This window comes from Pocillopora verrucosa, chromosome 9 (assembly GCF_036669915.1).
Source record: "Pocillopora verrucosa isolate sample1 chromosome 9, ASM3666991v2, whole genome shotgun sequence".
Taxonomy (NCBI): Eukaryota; Metazoa; Cnidaria; class Anthozoa; order Scleractinia; family Pocilloporidae; genus Pocillopora; species Pocillopora verrucosa.
The window spans coordinates 14,537,108-14,561,810 of record NC_089320.1 but is presented as its reverse complement, the minus strand read 5'-3'; the positions used below and the strand labels follow the sequence as shown (position 1 = coordinate 14,561,810).

Here is a 24,703-nt window from a genome sequence, read left to right as displayed (position 1 = left end):
TACGATACTAGCAAAAACCTGCTTCTCGAAATACTTAATTGGGAGCGACTAGAAATAAGGACAAAGAAACAAAAGACGATAATGATGTTTAAATCCCCAAACGCCAAGCTCCAATGAATTTGCGGGACCTATTTAACGAGCGAAGCACAAACTATGATTTGCGTAACTCTTTTGGTAAACTGACGCAGCCAAGGCCACGTATTAATAACTTAAAACGCAGTTTTAGTTCCAGCGGTTCTCTTATGTGAACTCATCACCTGAGAACGTTAGAGAAATCAGATCAATAGGTGAATTTAAAAAGCGAATTAACTGTGTATTTGAGTCATTGGGATTCTCACTCGGCAATCTTGTACAGTATTTTGATAATTTTAACCAATTTAATTTTGTAAATAGATAGATCTGGACGCTACTGTTTTTACTGAAGATTTTTTATCGAGTGTAAATAAAGATACTACCATTACTACCGTATCCGTTGCTTCTTCTTCTTTGGCTCTGCCTTGATCCAGCTTTTCTAAAGCAGACCTCTTCACCAGTTGAACCTTCTTCTGTTTCTCTTTAAAAAACAAAAACATCGAAGGAACTGCATTGGCCTTCGATCGTTTTTTACTGGAGTGTTGATTAATAAAATCATCCAAAGTGAAGTGTTCGCTGCAGATTTTGATATGGCGATTGCCTTTGAAAGATCGCGATCTCTTTTCATTTCCGTGATTCAAACAAGGGAGAAGACTTTTAGAATTTGACGGCAGTCCATGAAACGAGAGACCCTCTCTTTCTACGGCATCAAAATGAGATTTTATTAAAGAAGAACTTACCTCCACAATGTTTTAGATTTTATCTTGGTTCATTAAATTGCTCATGTCTAGAATTATCTCTCCTTTAATAGTCGCTCTATATTCAAATAAAGAATAGTTAACCTTTTAATACACCCGCAGCTAGCTTACATGTATGCGTAAAATTCAACTGCTAGTGGCTAGTTTTATGTGGCTGAATTATTCTTATGTAGGTTAGGTTGCAAGCAATGTTTCTTATCTTCTCATTCCTTATCCTTTAGGGAACTTTATTAAAAACATTTTGGGTTGGTTGCGATGTGCCATTATTGTTATTACTATTACTCATTATCAATTTTAATTAACCTTGTTGTCTCTCTTCTATTTCAATGTAACAGTAAAACTAATTGCTGCTTTGCAAAGAAGACGAACAGCTAAAATCCTTATGACAATTGTGGAAGCAATTTTCTCCCCTCCCCCCCCCCTCCCCGGTCAACGTTGATGAAAAAACATTTGGAGGGTACCGGCATGTTTCAGCTTTCAGCAAAACATTACGAGGGTTGAAAAATTCACCACATTGAAATTTAAAGTTTTGTTTCCTCGATGTCACATTCGTCCGTCTCAAACCATCTTAGCTACAGGACTTGACTGACTTTTTCTGATTATAACGTAGCAAAGACTAATCAAATTATTTCCTATACTAGCATAAAATCCATAAAAATTAAGCTTCCTTTTCCATGTGAGTAGAGTAGCTCTTGCACATCTGTAAATACTACAAAAGTGAGGCAAGTGATTAAATAGTTAGACAAACGACTCTACTGATTGTTTCTTAGGTGTAGTCCAGTAGACTCTTGTGAACGGGGCTAAGTTCCAACCAGCTGTCGAGTTCATATTGAGTTCATATTGGGTTCTGATTTTCCATGTGGTTCTTTCAGTAGGAGTGCCAGAGCTCTGCGGAACCTGTTGAAACATAAGTGAACAAACTGTTTCCATCGTTGGATTATATGCCCCTACTACTGTACATTATCAGTTTAAAAGTTGAAGGATATACTACACGAAAAAAGCAGGAAGGGGAAGAATTTCTCTTTATCAGATTCAATCAAGGTTTGCTTAAAGCTTTTTAAGGCTGATGATTTCAAGACCACTTTTTAAACCAGGATTGGGCCTTCAATTTCTGCGTGGAAACGAAGTTCTCCACGAAAACGACCTCCGCCTACTCCTCGCTTGACAAATAGGAAAGACATTTTGATTGAGAAGCTACAGGAAGAAAATCTGAAAACTGTAAGAACTTCTATCGTAATTCCAAGTGCGATATCTTCATCTTCATCGACAACAACAGCAATTGATTTAGAACCTTTGGTGACAGAACCGGACTCTTATTTCACCGAGCGTCAATCCGTAAAAGATACCAAAATTTATGAACTAGAAGACCAGATTGCTGAATTGTTAACCAAAAACAAGAAAGAAGTTTCGTTGCTGGAAGAAAAATGAAAACTCTATTGTTTTCACTTGAAAATATCCAAACAAACTCTTCACTTCTAATATTTTACACTGTTTTTCCAAACTTCCAAACGATGATGGCTTTATTTGAAATCCTGGACTCTTGTTCTAATAGAGAAAATATCAATTATTGGTTACCTGGTAAAGAGACTTTCAAGTCTAATAGTGATAGTGAGAAATTAAGGAAACAGGGAAGGCCAAGATTTTTACAACCATTAGATGAGTTTTTTCTCACAATCTGTAGACTCAGACAAGGTTTTGGTGAACAACATTTAGCCAACTTATTTCATATTTCTCAGTCGACTGTCAGTCAAATTTTTATCACATGGATCAAATTCATTTTCTTAAAACTTGGCAAACTATGCCAAGTAGTCTTCTTTTAAAAAGTTAACTGTTTAGTTCTTGTAAGCATCAAACCACTTTGAAGGGATCAGGAAGGAATTTCGCCTAAGGGGTCCTTCACATTTATTGGACAGTTGTACATAGGCAGCATATCAGACAGGAAATGGTTGGGCGCAGTGGTTTTCTAAACCTCCGTTTTTCTACAGGGGACTCTATAATGGCTGACAAGAGTTTCACCATTGAAGACATACTTCCCCTGGGTATCCCCTAAAGGTAAAGAACTTTTTAATTTTTGGAGGAGTAATTCCTTTTACTATGCCAGTTTGGCATTGTAAATCAAGTGTGTTGTGTGTGTGTGTGCCATGTTGTGTAATATGCAAGATCCTATAATTACATGGCAATGGACAGTGATAGTGACTAAAACAAGATGGCCCTAAAATAACAGAAATTAGCATCACCAATCTCATCAACATCTCTGTGCATGCGTATAAATTATGAAACAGATTAGATCATTCCTCGCTTGTGAGACACAAAGTGCAGTTCACTCGAAAAGATGTTTATGTCCAATTGAAACAATATTTACATATTTATGATAAGAGTTCATACAATTTCCAGGCTTTCTTCCTGTAGCTTCTAAATCAAAATTTCTATCCTATTTGTTAAACGAGGAGTAGGTGGAGGTCGTTTTCGTGGAGAAATTCGTTTCCACGCAGAAATTGAAGGCACTACTCCCGCTTTTAAAGACGCCACATGCGTAGAGTAGTCTTGAAATCTTCAGCCATAAAATGCCTTGAGAAAATCTTGGTTGAATTTAATATAGAGAAATTCTTCCCCAAACTCCTTCTTATTGGGTGAATCCACTGTTTTCTCAGGTTTTCTTCGGTTGGAAATCGGAAGTAAGAAATATTGGCATCAGTTACTTCGACTCGACATCCCTTCTTCGTACACAGAGGAACACAGCAATGTGTTGGCATTTCTGAGTTGTTATTCACAAGAAAAGACTAGTTACGAGGTTTCAAAATTCCAAGACTTTCCTATAGTCTCCCAGATATTCTACCATAAACGATAATAAACTAAAGAAGGCCAATATTTTGGGTTTGAATTACCGTAAAAAGCAACTCGATAATTAAATAAAGTTGCCCTTTCGTTGAGTAGCCTTTCGGACCTAGTTTTCTTGTATTCAAAACCAGGCCGTTTCGAGAAGGCGCCATTTATTTGTTGTATACCTTTGATAAAAGTGGTGCGACTTTTATTTGCAACACCTAGTGCAGCCATAAATTTATAAAAAGAAAGGCCAGTTTAGAATAGAGCTGTCGCCCTCCGCTTATTCCAAAACAGGATTCGTCAATGCTGGTACACAGTTTGACGAAAAGATTTAACCTTGCATGAGTCTCTGTAAGGATAAGAATTACATGTCTTTCTAAAATTCCTAAAGCCAACTTTTAACCCCATACCTCACAGACTGAACTTACCTTGGAGTCTTCAAAGCGTAAATGATAGGATTCACCATGCTGTTCAGTTTCATGAGGAAGAACGCGAGGAAGTGAGTCCAGCTACCGCGGCGTCTCATTAGGTTGTGTAATAACATTGGTATCACATTCATACAGAAATACGCCAACAGTGTTACACCAATTGTCCTCGCGGTCTTAACGTCGTTTCCGATTCGAATTTTTACGGAGAAGAAAGTCGAAAAACGCTTTCTATGATTACACACCTTAACACAAATGGCCACTCCTAATATTAGCATTAAAAAGAATAGAACCAAAATTTCAGGGATGATGAAGTGTCTCGCGAAAATTAAATCAAGTAGGTCATCCTGTATACCAGCACTGGAGCGTCGCCTAAATAAATATCCAATCCAAGTGTAAACATACCATATGTGTATAAGGCCGCGAGAAGCCATACAAAAAGTACCGCTACCTTGGCTTTTTCCTTTGTTTTCCACGCATAGTAACCACGTGTGAGATTAAATTGAGTGTTTACATGGCATGAAAACGAGGCTCTCTTTGGTTTATTTCACTCGAAGTAGATCTCCGTGTACCAGGAAATCGTGACGAGTTCCCGTTCTTGTTAGCCGAGTGTTCTCTACCGAGTTAATTTTCCCCCTCCCTCCCCCCTCCCCCCACGTTTTGTACGTTCCCGCAAAGTCAAATTTAGTGTGCCAAAAACCTATCGTCACAATTTATTTAGTTCTATGATAATAAACGTAAATAAACTACGGTAAGGGAATAAAAAGCTGACGTTTCGAGCGTTAACCCTTCACTCTGACGAACGACTAAAGCTCGAAATGTCAGCTGTTCATTCCCTTACGGTGGTCAATTCACTTTATCAATTTGTTTGATGAAGCCAAATTATCATATATCCTCGCCGACACAGCAGCACAGTTTCTTTAGAAACTAACATCCTCACTTTGGTTTGTTTCAAAATGGCAGCCGCTTGTAGTTGTTGTGTAAATCACGTGGGTTGATGTAGTTGGTTATTTACGAACCAGAAATCAGCTATCATAGAATGATGTCAGTGCATTGAGAATGTTAACAGCAACTAAGTTAGCGATGAAGATGTCGGGCACTGTTGTCAAAGTTTTGAATCTGATAAGAAGCAAATTAAGCTGTTTCCGATTAAAGATTCGATCATGACTACAGAAATCATGAGGATATTTTAATTTCTTTGCTAATCACGACATGAATTTGACTGAAAAGTTTCATTCATCCTTTACGACTATCCGTGCAGGTTAAACCCCGCCACCATAAACTTCAAATGATGATAACTTTCTCTAAAACCAATTAAATGAGAAAATCAGCTGTACGGTTGTAAAACTTATTTCAGACGATCTTAGTTTCGACGGGCTAAAGGATGACACGAACTGTTGGCAACTTTCTTAAAAGAAGTCCTCTTAAAAGTCAAATGTGGGCGATCACCTTCTTCGCTTCCTTGTTTAGTCCGTCGTTTTTTCTTTTCCTTTTTTCCCCCAAATATTCTCTTAAAAAATACACTTGGTACATTAGATGTTAGTATTTTTTAACGACAGGCAAGTAGTATTCCTTGCCAAAGAGAGTTAAACACTTCATTCTCGATGAGATATCCGTCCATGGTTGAACTAAAATTACCTGAGGTCTTTCGAAAGGTAGGCTGTTTGCATTGAAAATTTATTTGGATTTGATCCTCGTTTGACCAATAATTTGCGTATCCTGAATTCATTTGCGAGATTGCTTTGTCAAAGGGCCTTATAAAGTAAGATCGGGTACACTTAAGATTATCTCTTAACCTTCAACTTCTGGTGTTAGGCCTGACTGGAACTCTTGTGAAGTAAAATCATTTATTTTATTTAAGCGAACTGTTCTTTAGTCGGAATAATGTGTAAGGACGTGTTACTGTTGTTATGGACAAGACTGACTACTATGACAAAATGGACGCAATTGTTAACGACAAACAAACTTACGAATTACTTAAACGTGACCCGACGCCAGCACTACAACGCAAACTCAACAACAAACTACTTACGTTCAGAAAGACCGACGCCTTTGACACTCAACGCTACTACCGACTGAGGTGCTCTGTACTACAACCACCTAAATTTTACGGACTACCGAAACTACACAAACCTGGGATACCTATGCGACTTATAATCTCATTCTGTGGGTCCCCGACGTACCAACTGTCGAAATACCTTACGACGATACTGCAACCACTGACTGACAAATCGAGACGTAAACTACAATCTACTGAGAACTTTATTGACGCTATCAAATACGTACAGATACCCGACGACTACAAACTTGTGTCTTTTGATGTGAAATCACTGTTCACCAGTATTCCACTTCAATTGGCTCTACAGTGTACTGAAACCGCCATTCAACAGTCTACTGATGCACTACCATTACCGACAGAAGACATTATGGACCTACTTAATCTCTGCCTTACATCGACTTACTTTCAGTACAACGGGAAACACTACAAGCAGTTGCACGGAACAGCTATGGGGTCGCCGGTCTCCGTTGTTGTCGCAGAAATTGTGATGCAAAACATCGAGGAACGCGCCCTTGCAACTTGCCGACAAACCATACCGCTTTGGTTACGCTACGTTGACGACACATTTACCGCCGTACACAAAGACGAAATTGACGCTTTTCACAATCACCTTAACGAACAAAACACCGACATTCAGTTTACCAGGGAGATCGAAGAAGACGGCAAGCTTCCTTTTCTCGACTGTTTGGTAGGCCGAAACAACAACGAACTACGAACAACAGTATACAGAAAACCGACGCATACCGACATACTGCTTGACGAATCATCCTACAACCCGACTTCCCACAAAGCTACGACTATCAAGACATTGACAAGACGAGTGCAACTTGTTTGCAACACACCGGACAGTTTATCTGACGAAAACAAGTACCTTGACCGTGTTTTTGACAAAAATAACTACAACACTGACTTCATTAGACGAAACACTCACAGGGCGACCGACACTACAGAAACTAACAGGGACTCCACATCTGTCACGACTACAGCTACTATAACCTATAATAACAACAGACGGATCGAAACCAACCAATGACTGTTAACAAACTCTACACGAGTCTTCCAGCCGATCACATCTCGGCTAAACAGACCAATCACGTTCAACAGACCAGACTTTATAACATCATCGACTGACAACTACTCTCCACTTGACTCTGAAGATGACTTCCGCACAGGTCGTCGAAACGTCAGTCACCAACAACAGTTCTTTTCAGAACTACACTCACCCAGACGATCACACTATACGAACTACTGATACTCCTGAGTTCAAACCATTTACTTTACTGAGAGTGGGTTTACTGTTCAAACAAAATCAGTTTACAACGGTACGGACAATTCATTTGCATCAAAGCGGCTTAGAGTTTGTTTTATTCTTCTTTGTTTTCCGTTCGCGTCTCAAGTACTTCTCTGCATAAGTTCTCTGTTGCAACACACCTTTATCATATTTGAAAACATTTTGCTAGTTTACTCTGAGAAAATTTAAGATGAAACAAGGCTTACTTTACTTACTTCATCTTCATCCCTACTTGAACGTCACAATAGACAGTTTTAGTTTTCCTTTAGAGGTGGCTTTTGTTTTCTTCCATGGATAGGTTAAAAAAGGTAAGGACAACTGTGTGGTTCACAAACAGCTTCACGCTTTGGAAACTTGAATGACGCCTTAGAGATAATATTGCCACATGCTGAGATTTATATTCATAACGGCAGCAGAAGGAAATTTTTAAGATACTAATTCAAGGAGAGAGTTTGTAGAAACTCTGTGTAAAGAAAAATGTTACTTAGCTATTTATGGCTAAGGTAATCTTAGGAAAATTTTTAGATTATGGATCGGAAATAAATGTATACGATGAATTTCCTCAAATATGAGTTTTCCCAATGTCCACGCAGGTGAACTGTATCTTAATAGCAATCTCAACCCAATTCTTGTTGCATATTCAGTAAACGTCGCGTTGACGTTTTCAAACTATTACTGCTGTACAATAGAACAAAAGTGATACTCAAAGAGAATTTATCATCAAGATTTAAACAGATGAGATCTGCGTGTGAAACATATTCACTTTCAAAGATAAATTCCTCGTTGTGGAGAGAGTTTGTAGAAACTCTGTGTAAAACATAAATGTTACTTTGCATTTTATGGTTTAGGTAACCTTAGGGAAATCTTTAGATTATGGATCAAAAATAAATGTATACGATGAATTTCGTCAAATATGGGTTTTTCTAATGTCCACGCTGGTGAACTGTATCCTAATAACAATCTCAACTCAATTCTTGTTACATATTCAATAAAAGTCAAGTTGACGTTTTCAAACTATTATTGCTGTACAATGGAACAAAAGTGATACACAAAGAGAATTTATCATCAAGATTTAAACAGATGAGATCTGGGTGTGAAACATATCCACTTTCGAAGATAAATTCCTCGTTGTGGAGTTGAGATCCATCCGATTCTTGGAAGCCATCAGTGGCTGGGACTTGCCCAAAGGTTCCTTCAAGAATAGAATAAACGCCTTACGAAACCTGTGGAAAAAAGGACGTGTTTACTTCTTACCTAGATTTAACAGAAAGTTCTAAAAATATATGCGGTGAAACAAACTTGATTTGTGGATTCAGTCATTCAAGCCTCTACTAAATTGATATTTGATGTGGCCACCAACGATTAAAAAGAAATAACAACATCCTGTTGGTATTTTAAAATGAGAGATCAAGAGAAAAAGTCATTGTCAAAGTGTTGTTACTCTTTTTTTTTTGTATTGCAAATGAAATGGAAACAAGAACAATCACAACATGAATACTTACCGAGGAGTCTTCAGAGAGTAAATGATCGGATTTGCCATACTGTTCAGATGATTGAGAAAGAAAGCAAGGAAATGAGGCCATGAGCCATGAACTTTAGATATGTTGTGTAGCAACATCGGTAATACACCCATGCAGAAAAAAGCAACCACAGTCAAGCCGATCGTCTTTGCTGTCTTCACGTCATTTTTGGTCTGTTTTCCCGTAGAAGAGTACGCCGAAATGCGTCTGCTATGGTTATGCAGGGTGCGCCAAATCCCCACTCCCATAACTACCATGATCATGAAAGGCACAACATACCCTGGAATGATAAAATGCCTTCCAAATTTCTTTAAATAATGCATTCTGTACTGAAGCACTGGGGCGTCACCAATGTCAATGTCCAGTCCCAAAATGAACATTCCATACGTATAGGCAGCGGCAAAAATCCACACAAAAAACATTGCTGCTTTCGCCTTGTTGATTGTCTTCCACGAGTGATAATGAATCCCGTGGACAATGGCTCCGAAGCGGTCCATTGTAAGCACCGTCAGATTAAATACGGTGAGGTGCATGAAAAGTACGTACCATGTCACTATGAACCAGGAGATTGCACGTCCTTTCAAATACGGAACTTGGTATATGTACCACATGATCATCAGTGGCATGTTGGTCACTGCGTTTAAAATGTCAATGACAGCCAAGTTTACAATAAGGATATTGGGAACTGTTCGCAAAGTCTTGAACCTGACAAGAAGAAAGCAAATAATGCTGTTCCCAACTATAGAACCAATCATAACGATGACAATCATGGAAACGTGTAAGATTTTATGCGTGTCGTAACTAAAACTCTTCCGCGCTGTCTCATTCATGGCTCATTTGCATCCGCTCAAGACAGCTCAAATACATGTATAGCCTTTCCGGCCGGATGAAAGAAAATGCCAGCATTTACGTCAATGCTCGTGGCTTTGAATGCTGAAAAAGATAACGCAAGATTTATGAGCTCTTTAATTACCAGTGTCAGTCTACGTCTTTTAGGGCAATTTCCCTGCGAAGTATGGATGATTAAGAACGAAAAAATAACAGCAATCACTTTTCATTGAATCATATTGGAAGTCGAAGTTGCCCAAATTCCCAGTAAATGCTTCATCTTACAAAACATAGGAAGTAATTTTCGAACTTAATGATTCTGACAAGAAAAAACGCAAACCCGTATTTACATTTCCTACAAATCTATTAACGTTTTTCATAAAATGTACCCTAATCTAAACTTACCGCTTTCCGCCAACAATTTCCTTCTTCGATGACGTGATACTAACCTTACGAGCCATTTACACCGTAAAGATACTTGTGATGAACGACGAACGAAAACTTGTTAACGCTTTGTGAACGAAGCCCAACAAAAACGTTACACTAAAACGTTCGTTTTCTAGTACCTGCTTGACGAAAGTTCAACTGCGAATAAAAGCCACCTGAAATTATCTATCTTTCAAAGCGCTTGGGACAATAACGAATACTCTTTATACCATGTCCAATTAATATTCACGGCTCCCATTGATAAAGGTTACCTTTAAAATCCGACTGCTTGTGGAGATACAAATTCAACAATGAAAAAGGGAGGTGATGTAAACTGCATTTGAAATGTTTTGAGATAGCTCTGCGAAACTACATTGCACATGCAAATGAAACGTGGAAATGACCCGAGGAAATCATTTTGAAGTTGCATGTGTCAACTTGATTGATAGGATTTTTATTGTATTTATAGAAACTTTAGCGAACTCGAATTTGCAGCTGCTAACTTGACAGCTGAAATTTGGGAATTCTAAAGTGCGTTTCCCTTTTGCGATGAGATTGTTCAAACATACCTCCTGAACGCAGACCATCTTGGTAAATCAAAAGCGATAACGAAGGATATGACCCAAAATCATAACTAGGATAAAATGACGAGATGAAATGAACGGCAATAATTACTCACGTGCTCCCGTCGTGTTTTAAAGAACAAATAATTTAAGATTTAAATTACATAGCCGCTGTAGTACTTGTTCGCTGAATAAATTGCTTTCTTTCAATACAATCGCCACAAGGCTCTGCCTATTATGCAGAGTATCACGTCAAAAAACTATAGGTTCCTATCGGTTCAACGAAAAGATACATGACATTTCTCACATAATTTGAGAATTTGCGAGGAGATCATTAGGCAGAACAAGAGCCAAGTTTAACTCTTCGTTAATCCTGGGTTTGAAGAGTGTTTAATAAATTCGCATTATTATCACCTTAATCTTCCTTTGAATCAGTTTTAAGCAGAAAACCGACGCTGTTTTGGCTTCTCCATAACTCCGCATGATATGTAATATTTCCATTCATACACGCACAGAAGACATAGAGTAAAAACATAGTTATTAATTCTACCAAGAAATCCTACCAGAATAATTTAGAAATTACAGCTACAAAAATAAAAAAATACCTGTCTCTAAAAATTGAATAGAACGGTGAGGACCAGGGCATGAAACTCTGTAGAGTCAGTTTCGCATTTTCATTATTGTGCTCCGCTGAATGCTAAATCAAGGGCCCTCGACAACTTGTGCAGGACGGCTACTAATTGCACGAAGATGTCTCTAGAAGATACCTTCTTGACCATTATTTCACCGAAGTTTGACATGCCCGCAAGTGTCTCAGTTATCAGGTAATGCATTTTAATTGTTTCGAAAACTTTTTAAACTCACTTAATTTTAATCTTAAGGTTATTGGGGTGTCGTATTTCCCAGAAAAGTCTGAGTCCTTGTTCATGCTAGTTTAAAAAAAGGAAATTTGTCGAGGAAAAGCTTGACAAGTGGCGTAACTTGCTAATGTGTGTGGGTCAACAAAGACAACTTAAAAATAAATTGTGGGCGCCCAAAGGTCTCATTTTGGCAAAAAACTAGGCCGCAAAAAGTATTCGCCGAACTAATTTTGCTACATCCTCCATTTACAGAAATTATGGTTACGAGAAAGCTTTTGGAGCATAGAGTCAAACAGATATAAAGATAGAGACAAAAAGAAGACTGAGTATGGAGAAATCCTCAATTTGTTGAAAGATGAGGTTCACGGCGTCGATTTTTCCTCGCTAGAAGGCGATAGATAATTCTTGCGATTGTGTAGCTTTTTTTTGTATCACTCTGTATTAAAGGAATCATCAGATATGGTTTTCTGTTCTTGTAAGGTAAAATGCAGAGTCTGAACAAGTTACAGAGAAGAGTTAGAAAAGTAAAGAAGTCCTAAGGCACAAGAAAAGGTGCAGAGGATACATACGTTCCAAAATGGAAGCATTTTGATGAATGTTCTCTCCTCGGGGATGTATTTGTCTCCAAAAATTCAACTCTTTCCAATCACATGCCGTATGGAGATCCTTGGACACCAAGCGAAATTCCTGTTGGCGAATTTGACGATACTGAAAGTGAAACAAGTGCGCACACAACAATTAATCAGTCAGCGACCGAAAAAAAAGGAGAACAAAAAAAAAAAAAAGAAAACCAAAAAAAAGGTAATTCGATGAAAACCGCAGGATCAGCTTTGAGCGAGATTGTCAAGGGAGCAGCTAACTCATACAAGTAAGATGACAAATAAGAGATCTCCGTAAGAGATGTTGCCAATTATAGATGAGAAGTAAAAAAAACGTGGATGTACAACGTCGTGTGAAATTAGTTGTCCAAGTAGCTGTAGTTTAAACAACAGATTAGGCAGTGCAGCAGCGAACCTCCCAATCTGCAGCTTATTTCAACTTTAATATATAACCAGAAAATGGCAATAAAACTAACCATAGCTTTTAGTGTAAAGGCTTTTTTCTCAAAAAAAGGGTTCCTTGTGAACACCAGTGAACTGCTATGTGCTCTTTATATAAAATAACAAAAAGTCTGCATCATTAAAAAACAGTACTAGGAACTGTTCAAAATTTAATAGGGAGACTACAGTCTTCTCTCTCCTGCAGGGCCCTGTTGTTCGAAGGGCGATTAGCACTAACCCAGGATTTAATTTTAATCCAGCTTTCTATATTTCTCTATAATAATTTTAGACATTAAAAGCTTTCAGATCTAAAATAAAAATTCATACTAATCCTGGGTTATCTTAACCTAGCTTTGAACAACCCGGCCCTGGAGCCTAAAATTCGTGACTTCCCACTAATGACTTCAATGAACATTTTCAAGAATACCTTGAGCTACTCATGAAACGAGCAAACTTTATCCGGCAAAACAAAACCATCGATTAAAAATTTTTAACCTGGAGAAGCAAAGCAGAGAAAGAAGCATACCTAACAGCATTTCCTTCAAAGAACTGGAAAGAGGACAAAGAAACAAGTAAAGAAGGGAAGAAAGATCACTCGCTGACAAGCTGCAATGCATCTCTTTTATTCGAGTCTCTAATACAATGTACCTTCCCTTTAAGTAAGTTTTGCAGAAGGGCTAGGAAGAGAACCCTGACTGAACTCAATGCAAATGTCAAAAGGCACTTTCATCAGGAACCTAAGGTCACAAAAAGGAAATTTTAAAGCATCGGAGAAGCAAGATATGCCCCTTAACATGTAAAATGCAAAGAAAACTTTCAAAAATGACCCAGAGATGTTCCCCGAAAGTGGTCTTCAAAAGAAGCCTTCACCTTGTCTTGTTGAGTAGAACACCCAGCCCTTTATCTTTCTAATTTAAGAGAGTTCATGCCACGAAACCGTCATGAACTTTTTGCTATCATTAGTCATTAGTAAGATTCTGACATGCCACATTTAAGGGTATCTAAGAGACAAGTAGTCCCGGGTAGAAATGCCTCTTGCAAGCAAGAAAAATTCCCTTCCAAGACAACAGAAAAGAAGTCTTAATTAAAAACAAAGACCTCCAAAAAAAGAAGATGCATTTTAGAAAGAGCTCGGTGAAAATGAGATTCGTGCAGAGCTAAAGATCCGTGATGATACCAGGGGAACACACGATGAAATAAAAAAAAAAAGGCTGAGAGGCTTTCAGCGGAAAGAGCATTGGCTGATTTGGCACGACCCGGCACTCAACCCGATGCAGAAGCTACAGTTCAACCTAGCTTTTTATTATTTGCCACAACAAAATAAAGGGGAAATCATACAATTTTCAAACATTATTTTCACTTTCGTCGTACCGTGTTTAGGCCAAGCTAAAAAGATCAAATCAATTCAAAGCACAAAAAGTACCACCTTACACATTATCCTGGCTTTGAAACCCGTCTATCTGGCTACAGGGTCGCCAAGAATGAACACACATGCCATTGCTCTGTTTAGATGAATCGAATGAAAAACTTGAATTGAAAAACATGCATATGGTCTACATTATAATAATGGACACCAGGGTTCCACGTCTCAAACAAAGGAAACTGACTTCCGAAAAGGAAAGGCAGTTGCAGATAGTTGATGCAAAGTGTGAGCAGGTGAAGGCACTTGTAGTTGCTTGTAGAGGTAGAACTTATAGAGGGGATGAAGACCTTCCTTGCACACATGAACCTAATGTGTCTTGGGTGGTGCATGTGTACAAGTTCATAGCAGGTCTAGCGCGGGATTAAAATACACGGCTTAGGAGAGGTATAAAAAGAGAATTCACAGAGAGCACATGTGAAGACTTGCATTAGTACTGTCCAAGTACTTCTTTATCTACTTATGTGTTTGAACGTTGACGCATCACAATAAATCAAGAGTTCAATTAATTGACTTTTACCTGCCGTAGCTCTCAGAATGAGACCTCATTCGAAGAAAATCAGGTATAGTAATAAACTCGTTTTTTTTTTTTTTTTTTTTTTACATATATCAGCAGTCTACCTTTGAAAATAACGATATCCTGAGGTATGGGAAAGTACCCAGACAGAAGGCACTTAACAGGAAGGTAAATAATTTATATGGATCTGCATCTAACTCTTAGCAAGGATATTGTCGGAAACATGGAGACGCCCCCACGCTAGAACAATTTCGTTACCTTTGTGCAAATCTTGCGAAATGAGTTCTTCTATTACAGTTAATAACAAGCCATGGGTAGATTCAATTTAATTTGCATATTCACACGTGAGTACAAGTCCGCATTGATCTCCACGTGGTCGTATGGCCTTTAAAATCTCACTTCTTCAGCTTAAATCACTTTCAAAAGGTTACTAAGAGCGCCTGCCCAGTTTTACGAGGAGTGACGTATAGGATAAGGACGAGATTGGTAAGAGAAGCTTTGGATCGGTGATGAAAGGTAAAGGTACGTTGTGGTTGTTAAGCGATTTTTTGGAGAGGGAAATTCTCTCTTAAAGAACATTGCAAAGGAGGCAAAAATGCTTGAGAGCATTTGCCATCCAAACATTACGCAATTAATCGGTGTTTGTTCAAAGCCAGTGGCAATCATGATGGATTACGAGTGCTTCGATTTCAGTCCCTTCGGCCTCAACCATCAAATGTCCAATTTGTTAAAGTTTGTTAAAGAAAAAATATATGCATGTTTTAATTTTTCTTTGAAAATACAACAGCACACAATCCACATATCAAACTTTTATTACTAAAACATCCCCATTAACTGATTCCTTTTCAGTACCAGCTGTATAATGTTTTGAAATATGAAAATTGGAAGCCAAAATTTAAGGGCCTATAATTATGTAGTGTTCAGGATCAACAGGCCATGGTCACATTAAATTATGCATAACCAAGTAACAATTATAAATGACGAGAAAAGGTAATTTCAATTAAATGATGAGAGTTAAATCAAAAGTAACACACCATTAAGAGGATTATTTCACCCCAGTTTATGACTAAAACGAGCTCTCAAACAGTAAACAACATTTTCGAAGAGTAAACAATGTTGTACCTTCTCTCAAAAACAAAAGATAAAATTTTGTTATAATGGTACTAACCATAATGCAAACATCATTTCAAACTTTATTTTTAACAATGCATAAGCAAAAGTAAATTGAAGTTTAGTCTTTATCCTGTTTTGAAGTGAAAAGCTGAAGCTGTTGTTGCTGCTGTTGCATAATACTCATCATCTGCTGCATGAGCATCATTTGTTGTTGTTGCTGTTGCTTTTGGCTTTCTCCTTGCATTTGAAGTTGCTTCTGTATAAGCTCCATCTGCTCTTTCCTTTCTCTTTGCTGGAACTCTCTTTCTTTTCTTTGCTCTTCAAGCTGGAGCTTTTTGTACTTCAAATCTCCATCGTTGAGGCGAGTTGAAGTTTACGTTCTCGACAAGACGGCAAACTGCTTGGTTTCACGTCCATAACGCGACGCCAGAACCTCAGGACGCGGGAATTTAACTCGGTACCAAGCCCTTATACCAAGCTCGACGTCCTAAACGAAGGCCGCGTCTTCATGCTAAATCAGTCTAGTACCACTTTGAGTCGACGACCATACGGCTCAAGCTCATCAACCGGCGCCCAATCAAGCGCAGTTCCATTCTATCCAGAGCCTCAACGAGACGGTTCTATTAGAAATCGGGAGAACCTGGTGTTCTCAAACTGAGAAATTCGACAGTTGTTCGACACAATCAAAGAACTGGGGGATATAGTAAAGCGGCAAAATGCCAAACTAGACAGTTTGAGCGTGAAACTGGAAAACGCTTGTAAAGAAGTGGCTGAGGTGAAGACCGAACTACAGACTGAACGACACAAGCTCGATCGCCAACGTCAGTCGACCGAGAAGGAGAATATCTGCTGGCACACTGCTAATACTAACTCAAACGTCTTTTTGATGTGGAATGGGGAACCGATGGTATCGAGTCAAATAAACAAAGCGATCAAGTCAGTCTGGAAGAAGGCTCAAGTGGATGGCAATCCTAGCTCAACTCTCCCCAGAAAGTCGGCCGTTTCTCGAGTACACACAGCAAGCGACAGCGATGAAGCCAGGGGAAATCTTGCAGACCTGATGGCCCACAATCTGCAGAAGGCAAACAAATATTACCGTCTACAGGAAAAGAGCAAGTCCTCAGTTCAAGCCTCCAAGCAGCTGCGCAGCATAATGAGTGAACAGTCAGACCATCCAGACCAAACAGCCAAACCAAACAGTATTTCTGTCAGCCCAAGCCCATCTGCTTCAGAAGCTGTTGTCCCCAAAACCTCGAGAGGTTTATGGAACGAGGACAAGGAAGCTCTTATCAAGACAGTTTTCAAGGATGAAATTGAGCACAAAGCTATTACTTTAGCTACGGTGAAAACAAAAATTTCTAATCATCCGCAGCTAAGGGAAGAAGACCCAAAACGAGTCTTGGACAAAGTACGCACTCAATGGCGTTTCAGTAAGTCCCCCCTCCAGAACCTCAATGCCTTCCATCTGAAGTGGAAACACTAGAGCAACGTGTTGAAAGGGCGTTTCAAGCAGAGAGCGAGACGGCAAGTGAAATCATACCTCCAACCAGTGTGTCAAGTAGCGTAAGAAACGTCTTTACAGCAACCGAGCTTGACAGAATGCAAAAGTTATTTCGCAACATGATAGAAAAATCTTACCCGATTTCAAAGCCACAAATTAAGATGATCCTCGAAAAGGAAGACTGGGGCGTGGAAATGTTAAAGAAAGTTTCATTGGACACAATTGTCAACCGCTTAAAATATGAAAGACGTCAAAATAGGGCTTCCAAGATGAGCAAGCAGTAAGTTAAGTTTATAGGCGTTATTTTTCCCTCGTGTCAAGGGCCCATTAACTGATCTTTTTAAGCCGTTGCTAGGGAATATTTATCTTCATATAACCTTGTTATTTTTGGTTATTTCAGAATTAATTCGTGTGTTTTAAAAAACTGAGGTAATTACAACAGCCAATGGTAGTTTACTTGAACAGCGCAATGAACCAATATTAAGCAGTTAGGACCAAGCGCAAAAGAAATCATTCTAGCTTTGTAACAGAGATTTTTTTCCTTAAATAAACTAGCGCGCGGTTTTTATTTCAAACCACATCAACTCAAAGGAGCATCAATAACTTTTGAAGTTGACAGCTCTATTGCTCATGATTCTGACCCATTAATTTAGGTGTATGTGAGATTGTTTGTTGTGGGTGACGCAATGTTTGGAAAATGTTTTTTCTTATGGCAAAAATTGCCCTCGGGTGATATGACGACACTCCATTTAGGGTATTTTTTAGCTGATTCTTAACACACATTGGTGGCGCGATTTTTCCAAAAATCATATCATCTTTACAAGGCAAAAAATACATTTTTCTAGCTGAGGCTTTAAGGGTTACCTTTAAGGGAATACCTTTAGGGGAAATGATGGCACTTCAAGTACGTTGCGTTTATTACTCCTCTTTTCACGGTATGTCTTGCCAACAATTTGACTTGAGAAAGCGCAATCACATTTAATGCTACAAAGATTGTAGACTTCAACTTAACTTGTATCCAGTAAGCTCGGATAGCCAGTACGCTCGACTTTGAAGATTTCCATTTACGTGTATTTTCTTTAAACAGAGGGCAGAATATGGGTAACTAAACAAGCCCGCAAGTTTATCACATCCCATCAGCATCAATAAGCTAGTAAAACCAGGCTTAAACGACCCTAGTCAGCCTCCGCCATTTTCGATGCCATCGAAATTATTGATATTACACGGTGAAGCAAAATCTTACTGCTTTGCTGTCAGTTGTGTTCCTGAAAGTATGTTTAATTATATTTAGTAGTTTCACAGTGATTTCCTTCATTTCGACATGCTCCGAATAAAATATAATAGCCAAACTCTCACATGGAAACAAAAACAAAGGTGTGCCTGACTAGGACCCTTTAAAAAAACGGGAACAAAAGAACCAGTTCGAGGTGGCAAAAATGGTCACAGTTACAAAAGTGCCAGTTTGTTACAAAAGTGCCCTATACTGTTACAAAAGTGCCCTATCGAATGTTACAAAAGTTCCCTACCTTGGTTACAAAAGTTCCCTATCGGGTTACAAAAGTTCCCTTTTTTGGTTACAAAAGTGCCCGTTCCTATGGCTCTCTCTCTCTCTCTCTCTCTCTCTCTCTCTCTCTCTCTCTCTAGACGAAAAGTGTGGCACTTTAGTCACCTTTTTTCTCCCTTGTTAAAACTTCTTCAAAATCTTGCCCTTTTCAATGAAACTCTAGGAGTTACAATAGCAGAGTACTGTGCATGTTTGTCCAGAGTTTTACGTCCACAACTTAAAATGCTTTTATCTTAGATGGCTTTTTATATCAAAAAAGGTACAAAAGTGCCAGTGATCGGGGTTTCGCAAACAAAAGAAGGGAACAATCCAATTTTATGTTGAATAAATAGATAGATGATAGACTAATAAACGCTGGTATATTCCCCCGTCCACCCCGCCAATTTTAAACAGGGTATTGAAGAGATTGGCAGAAAGTCGGGTGTAATAGTATAAACTTTCATCTACGTTCAAGTTTACCGTTTCGAAAAAGGCCTAAAGTTTACTCTTTGAACTTGAATGTTTTATTGCGGTCAAGGCATTTGAGGAAAAAGTCTGAAACGTTATTATGTTTGACCTTGTCTACTTAGCATTATGTTCACCAAGTTACAGCTTTTCAGCTTGCGTTGTTTTGCAATTACAGCCACTTTTTTGGAACCATGTCTTGTTGCGAAGCCGCGTTGCAAAAGTGCCACATTTGGTAACATTGAGCTAGGAATTGCGACAAAGGGAGAAATGACCTTGCACAGCGCCTGATTTCAAATCCTTTTGTACATAAACCCTCTTTGTATATATCTTGTTCTGCTAGTAATTCCAAGCTAGCAGCTTATAATCCATTCCTGCAGTTAGAGGAGAGAAGAGCATTATGTTCACCAAGTTACAGCTTTTCAGCTTGCGTTGTTTTGCAATTACAGCCACTTTTTTGGAACCATGTCTTGTTGCGAAGCCGCGTTGCAAAAGTGCCACATTTGGTAACATTGAGCTAGGAATTGCGACAAAGGGAGAAATGACCTTGCACAGCGCCTGATTTCAAATCCTTTTGTACATAAACCCTCTTTGTATATATCTTGTTCTGCTAGTAATTCCAAGCTAGCAGCTTATAATCCATTCCCGCAGTTAGAGGTAAAACCTGCTCATCCTCCATACACATGCTTTTGGTGTTTGGACTGAATTTTGTTGTCAAGGGGAAGTTTTAAACACCATATTTTGTACTTGATAATATTAGAATTCTACTGACTTTATAGCATAATAAAATACCCAGTCATCCAATTTCCATGAGCTGGTATAAAACTCCGGGAAATCGGCCGCTTATTTTTAGCGCCAAATATGCATATAAAGAAAGATGAGCGGGGGAAGTAAGGGGTTCAAACTTCAGTTAAGTTTGCTTGTTATAATAAAACAGGCAGTTATTCGGTTTTTAGCGAATGTTAAATAGTTAATGACCTCTAGGTATCTCTACTGCAGAAAGCTCCGTTCCGTGATAAAATTCCTCACTTAAGAGAAAAATGCACGAATTAGTCAGCACACTCTCATGAATGTGCCGTAGTTAAAATGTTTGAGGTAATCTCACTGAATTTTTATTCCTTTGAAGACTGAAAATAATACAACTTGTGTCAGAGAGGCAAGGGCGGCAAGGAATTTTTCATCGAGCATAGAAAATTGCACAACGTCATCAGAATTAAAAGGAGTCAGATATTTTCAGCTTACCTATAGGTCTATTTATTTTGGCTGTTGCTTTTGCTCGTTTTTTGTTTCTTTTTACCGACAAAGTAATGACGTCGAGCTTAAAAAAAGAAGTTCAATTTTCTAATAACCATTTTTTTTTGCGTGGATTTAAAACCTCAAATAATTCATTGAAGGCACCGTGGAATGTCTTGCACAACATCGCAAGAGCAGTAATTCCCAAGGTGAATCAGTCGCTGTTGGATGATGGATTAATATCAGGGTTGAACACCATTTCCAGATTATCTGAGTATGCTAGCCCATAAATAATAATAAAAATGATGGCTGCTTCCAAGACAACTAATGCTGCAGCTACAGCCACATACTGAAGCAATTTTTTTTACACCATGAGCAATTCTTGAAACATTTTAAGTACTGCATTGTAAGGGTAAGCGTTCTGCACGAAGGGGACAGCGATAGACACGATACAACTTGAAGGGGCTTTGTCAGGGATTTTAACAAATTTTTAAACAGCCAAATTATGTATTGGCGTCGTAGGAAACCTGAAAATAACTGCCATTTTTATTAACAATTGCTATATCAGAGCACTGAAACAGAAAATTTAGGCTAAACTTTTCAAGTTGTTTCCTCGGGCCATCAAAAAATCGAAATTAATAGTAGGGGTCTTATTTCTTTCCGCAAATTTATTCATTTTTTATTATTTTTCTCTGGATGTTTTTCTGGGTTAAGTAGTCTACCAATAATTTTAGAGCAGTTTAGACCAACTATCCACAAAATTTCCGTGACGTAGCTCCTTTAATTATTCCCCTAATATTCCTCCCTTACACCTCGACAGATTGAATCAAAAGCCAGAGAATCCGGCCATCTTAATGAACAAGCGAAAGGGCGGATCGAGAACACGAGAGGAGCCAAACTGAGAAATCGATCAGAAAGATGCCCAAAGAAGATTTACAGGGTGGCGGGGGTAGGATTTCAAGGCTAAGACGTTGAGGGGAAGAAAAGAGGGAGAAATTAAAAGCAGAAATAACAATGACATACAATCCGCGACTAAAAACTAATGCTCCCGTTGACATGTAATATGCTGCGTTGCAAAATTAAAGACGTCAATCAAACAGGCGCGGGAAATAAAGAATGACTAAAATGAAAGCAAATAAAATATACGAACGACTGAATGTGCTGCATTTTGAATTGAGACGGAGCCTGTCTGCCGAAGGCAGTGTTTTCAATAACGACTGAACGAAGTAGCGTGAGTTAAATTGACGACTGATGACAATCAAACTAAAACGTTCCCCAACGTGAATCGTGAGGGCCTGAGGTAATTGGAACTAGGAAATTTGCTGGGCATTTTCTATCCGTAAGGGCGCAAGCAAATGCAATCGTGACAACGTCTCCCAATAACAAAAAGAGACAGAGAATTTCTGGATTAATGGTCGTTTCTTTTAGGTGTGGCTGGGTCTTTCACTGTGATCTACAAAAAATTGCAAGAACATTTAAATATTGTAATACTTACCAACGATTTCACTACTATGCACCCTCTTAAATCAAAACTCCTCCAAGTTGTTTGCAAATATTTTTTTTAATCTTTTTGAAGGTGTTTACTTACCAGAAAAACTAATTATAGTTCTAATGGTTGCATAACAGTAAAATCAAGGGTGGTAATACCATAAATATACCGTAAAATGACTCATCTTCGAAAGGCTTGTGGAACTACCCATCTTTAAAAGGCATAGTTATGGCATGAAGTGGCATAAAGAAACAAATCAAAGTACATGTAATTTATTTTTGTGTTTGAGTACTACACACTGGAGCAGTCGAGTTGCTTGAACTACTGCTCATCAGTAGATGGCGCTGTTTTCTTTGTTCTTTTTAGGGGTGTGGGAGTTGGGTGGACTATGTTCTCTTTTTCTTCTTATTACTGGCTCTATTTTTGATGTTATAGTTATGACTGCATTCGGTAAAAAGGAAAATCAGTCTACTAAATTCGAGATAGACAGTATTCATCTGTAAAGATGCCATGATTCTGTCAGCTAACACATAAATTTAAAATGGCATTAAAGTGTTTTTCTGTCCTTGTTCTTTAGCGCAGAGATCAAGCATTTAATTTGAGGTGGAAGTGGACAAGAGCCCAAGCTCGTCTGTATTCAGCTTTTGAGGTGTCTGATAGTGATGAACATGAAGAGCCCCATGGTAACAAAACTAATGCTGAGGATGTTTTGAGTGAAATGGATGAGGATCAGGATGTAAGACAGACAGAAGAGTACGATGATAGAGAAGAACTTCGGAGTACCTCTGATGATTATGATAATGAACCATTAAAGAACGGGCATCGAAGAGAGCACAAGAAAATGGAAGGCAAGAGATGCGTTGACAAGAACAAATATGCTAGTGGGAGTGAAGGTCAAGGTGAAACATCCAATAGAAAACAGAAGAAAAAGTGTCCCTTACCACATTGCAACAGTGTAGTTCGTCATCTTCCAAGGCATATGAGAGAGGTACACGAGTGGTCGAAAGCGTCCGCCAAAACCGTTACATCTAGACTCGGGTTGCGAAAAATATACGTTTTCTAGCAAAGAAACTGCCTTAGCAGGAAACAGAAAGCAATGGAAATTTACAAGGGATTCTGCATCTGTCAGCTGCAAAAACCCGTGCCGGAGGAAGAAATTATGCCCTGTTCTAGGCTGCTCAACAGTGACGGAGAGACTTCCACAGCACCTGCAGCAAAAGCATGAGCTAAAGCGTGATGATGGAAAGTACAAGAAGTATCTCTCACTCGCAAAAGTCGTATCTAGAAAGAAGCCCCACATATTTCTGAGGATGAAAGCAGAACGAGAAAGCAACATCGGTGATAAGTATGATCAGAACAGGTTATCTTCATTTGACACCACATCACGAACATCAGAACAAGATCTCGAGGATGACCAACTCGCACCTGATGTGCCTGGAGAAGCTGATGGTTCTGGTAACTTTGATAGCACCGAAGACCCTCAGGCTGACGCTGTAGCAGAGACTATGCAAGAATTTGAAGACTGGCTTATTTCCCCAGACTGCGAGAAGAAAGACGAGAAAACTGCCAAGCAACATGTTGCCCAAGTGTAAAATGTTTTGTCCATAATAGGTGGGGGTACTTGCCTTCGATCATTGCTTGACGCGAAACAGATTCGAGATGTCTTCCTTCGTCAGTAAGCTGAAGTGAAATACTCTCCTGAAACAATAAAATCCTATCTCATGAGCCTCCAACACTTCTGCTCATTTTTGCTAGGGGGAAAACCCCGGTGGAGTTAGATTCGAGAAAGATGACGTCCTCAGCCTTAGAGAAAAGTTAAAGAACTGGTCGGGCTCGTATAAACGTGACAATACACGGCGCAGGTGGGAAAAAATGGAAGAAGATATCAGCGTCCTCATAACGCCAGAAAAAATCGCTGCCTTCAACAGAAGCCAGGCTGTCAGAGAATTCTCTTGGGCAAGCTCAGCGGTGGTCAGTACAGCCTGATGACCCAAGCTGATTACACGTTATTAAGAGATTACTTAATTTCGCAAATAATGATTGACAACGCAAACAGAGCTGGAGTCGTGGCATACATGACTGTTCAAGAGTTTCAAAGAGCCAGACCTCAGGATGACAGACACGTTGTGCGTGTCCTTAAACATAAAACTGTCAATACTCATGGGCCAGCTCAAATTGTGTTAACCAATCACCTTTACAACCACCTGAAAATTTTCTTCGAAAAGATGCGTTCACAAATGCCGACTGCAGGGCCAAGTGAGATCGATGCAAAGTTTTTCCTCTCGTGGGGGGGAAATGACATGAAATCAAGTCAGATGTCGAAAGCATTGCAAGCCATCTTCCAGAAAGCCGGGATCGAGGGCCCTATGAGCCACACACTCTACCGAAAGAGTGCTGTCTCCGAGTGCCACCAAAACCGTAAAGAAATCAGTGGCAATTTGGCGGATCTCATGGCTCACAGAGAATCGACCGCCGAAAAATACTATAGAGTGCTTGATAAAAGCCGGTCATCCGTAAAGGCATCCCAGGTTCTCCATGGCATAATGCGAAATGAAGAAAAGAGGAACGAGAAGAGATTAAAAGAAAAGACGGAGGAAAAGAGCAACAGTGGGAGCGTAGAAGAAATGACGAACGAAAAGAGCAACACTGGGAGCGTAGAAGAAATGACGAACGAAAAGAGCAACACTGGGAGCGTAGAAGAAATGACGAGCGAAAAGAGAAACAGTCAGAGCCTAGAAGAAAAGATGGATGCCATTA

The 24,703-nt window shown here is 39.0% G+C and overlaps 1 protein-coding gene and 1 pseudogene across 2 annotated transcripts; both read right to left on the bottom strand.

Moving 5' to 3' along the window:
- Positions 1 to 1,654: 1,654 nt before the first annotated feature.
- Positions 1,655 to 6,887, bottom strand: LOC131783190 (trace amine-associated receptor 8b-like; annotated as a pseudogene).
- Positions 6,888 to 7,475: 588 nt separating this feature from the next.
- Positions 7,476 to 10,644, bottom strand: LOC131783193 (adenosine receptor A3-like). 2 transcript variants are annotated; one of them, XM_066172252.1, is made up of 4 exons: positions 10,475 to 10,644; positions 10,182 to 10,361; positions 8,931 to 9,881; positions 7,476 to 8,651 (listed from the first exon to the last, which is right to left on the bottom strand). In XM_066172252.1, the coding sequence occupies exons 3-4, from the start codon at positions 9,776 to 9,778 to the stop codon at positions 8,501 to 8,503; spliced, it is 999 nt and encodes a 332-aa protein (XP_066028349.1). In that variant the 5' UTR covers positions 9,779 to 9,881; positions 10,182 to 10,361; positions 10,475 to 10,644; the 3' UTR covers positions 7,476 to 8,500. The 2 variants fall into 2 exon arrangements, with proteins under 2 accessions (XP_066028349.1, XP_066028348.1); XM_066172251.1 differs by having other exon boundaries at positions 10,182 to 10,644.
- Positions 10,645 to 24,703: the final 14,059 nt, after the last annotated feature.

Coding starts and splice junctions, on each gene's coding strand:
- LOC131783193 (XM_066172251.1), bottom strand. CDS start 9,778: ATGAATGAGACAGCGCGGAAGAGTTTTAGTTACGACACGCATAAAATC. Junction 8,652..8,930: donor TACTCTCTGAAGACTCCTCG/GTAAGTATTCAT, acceptor TTTTTTCCACAG/GTTTCGTAAGGCGTTTATTC.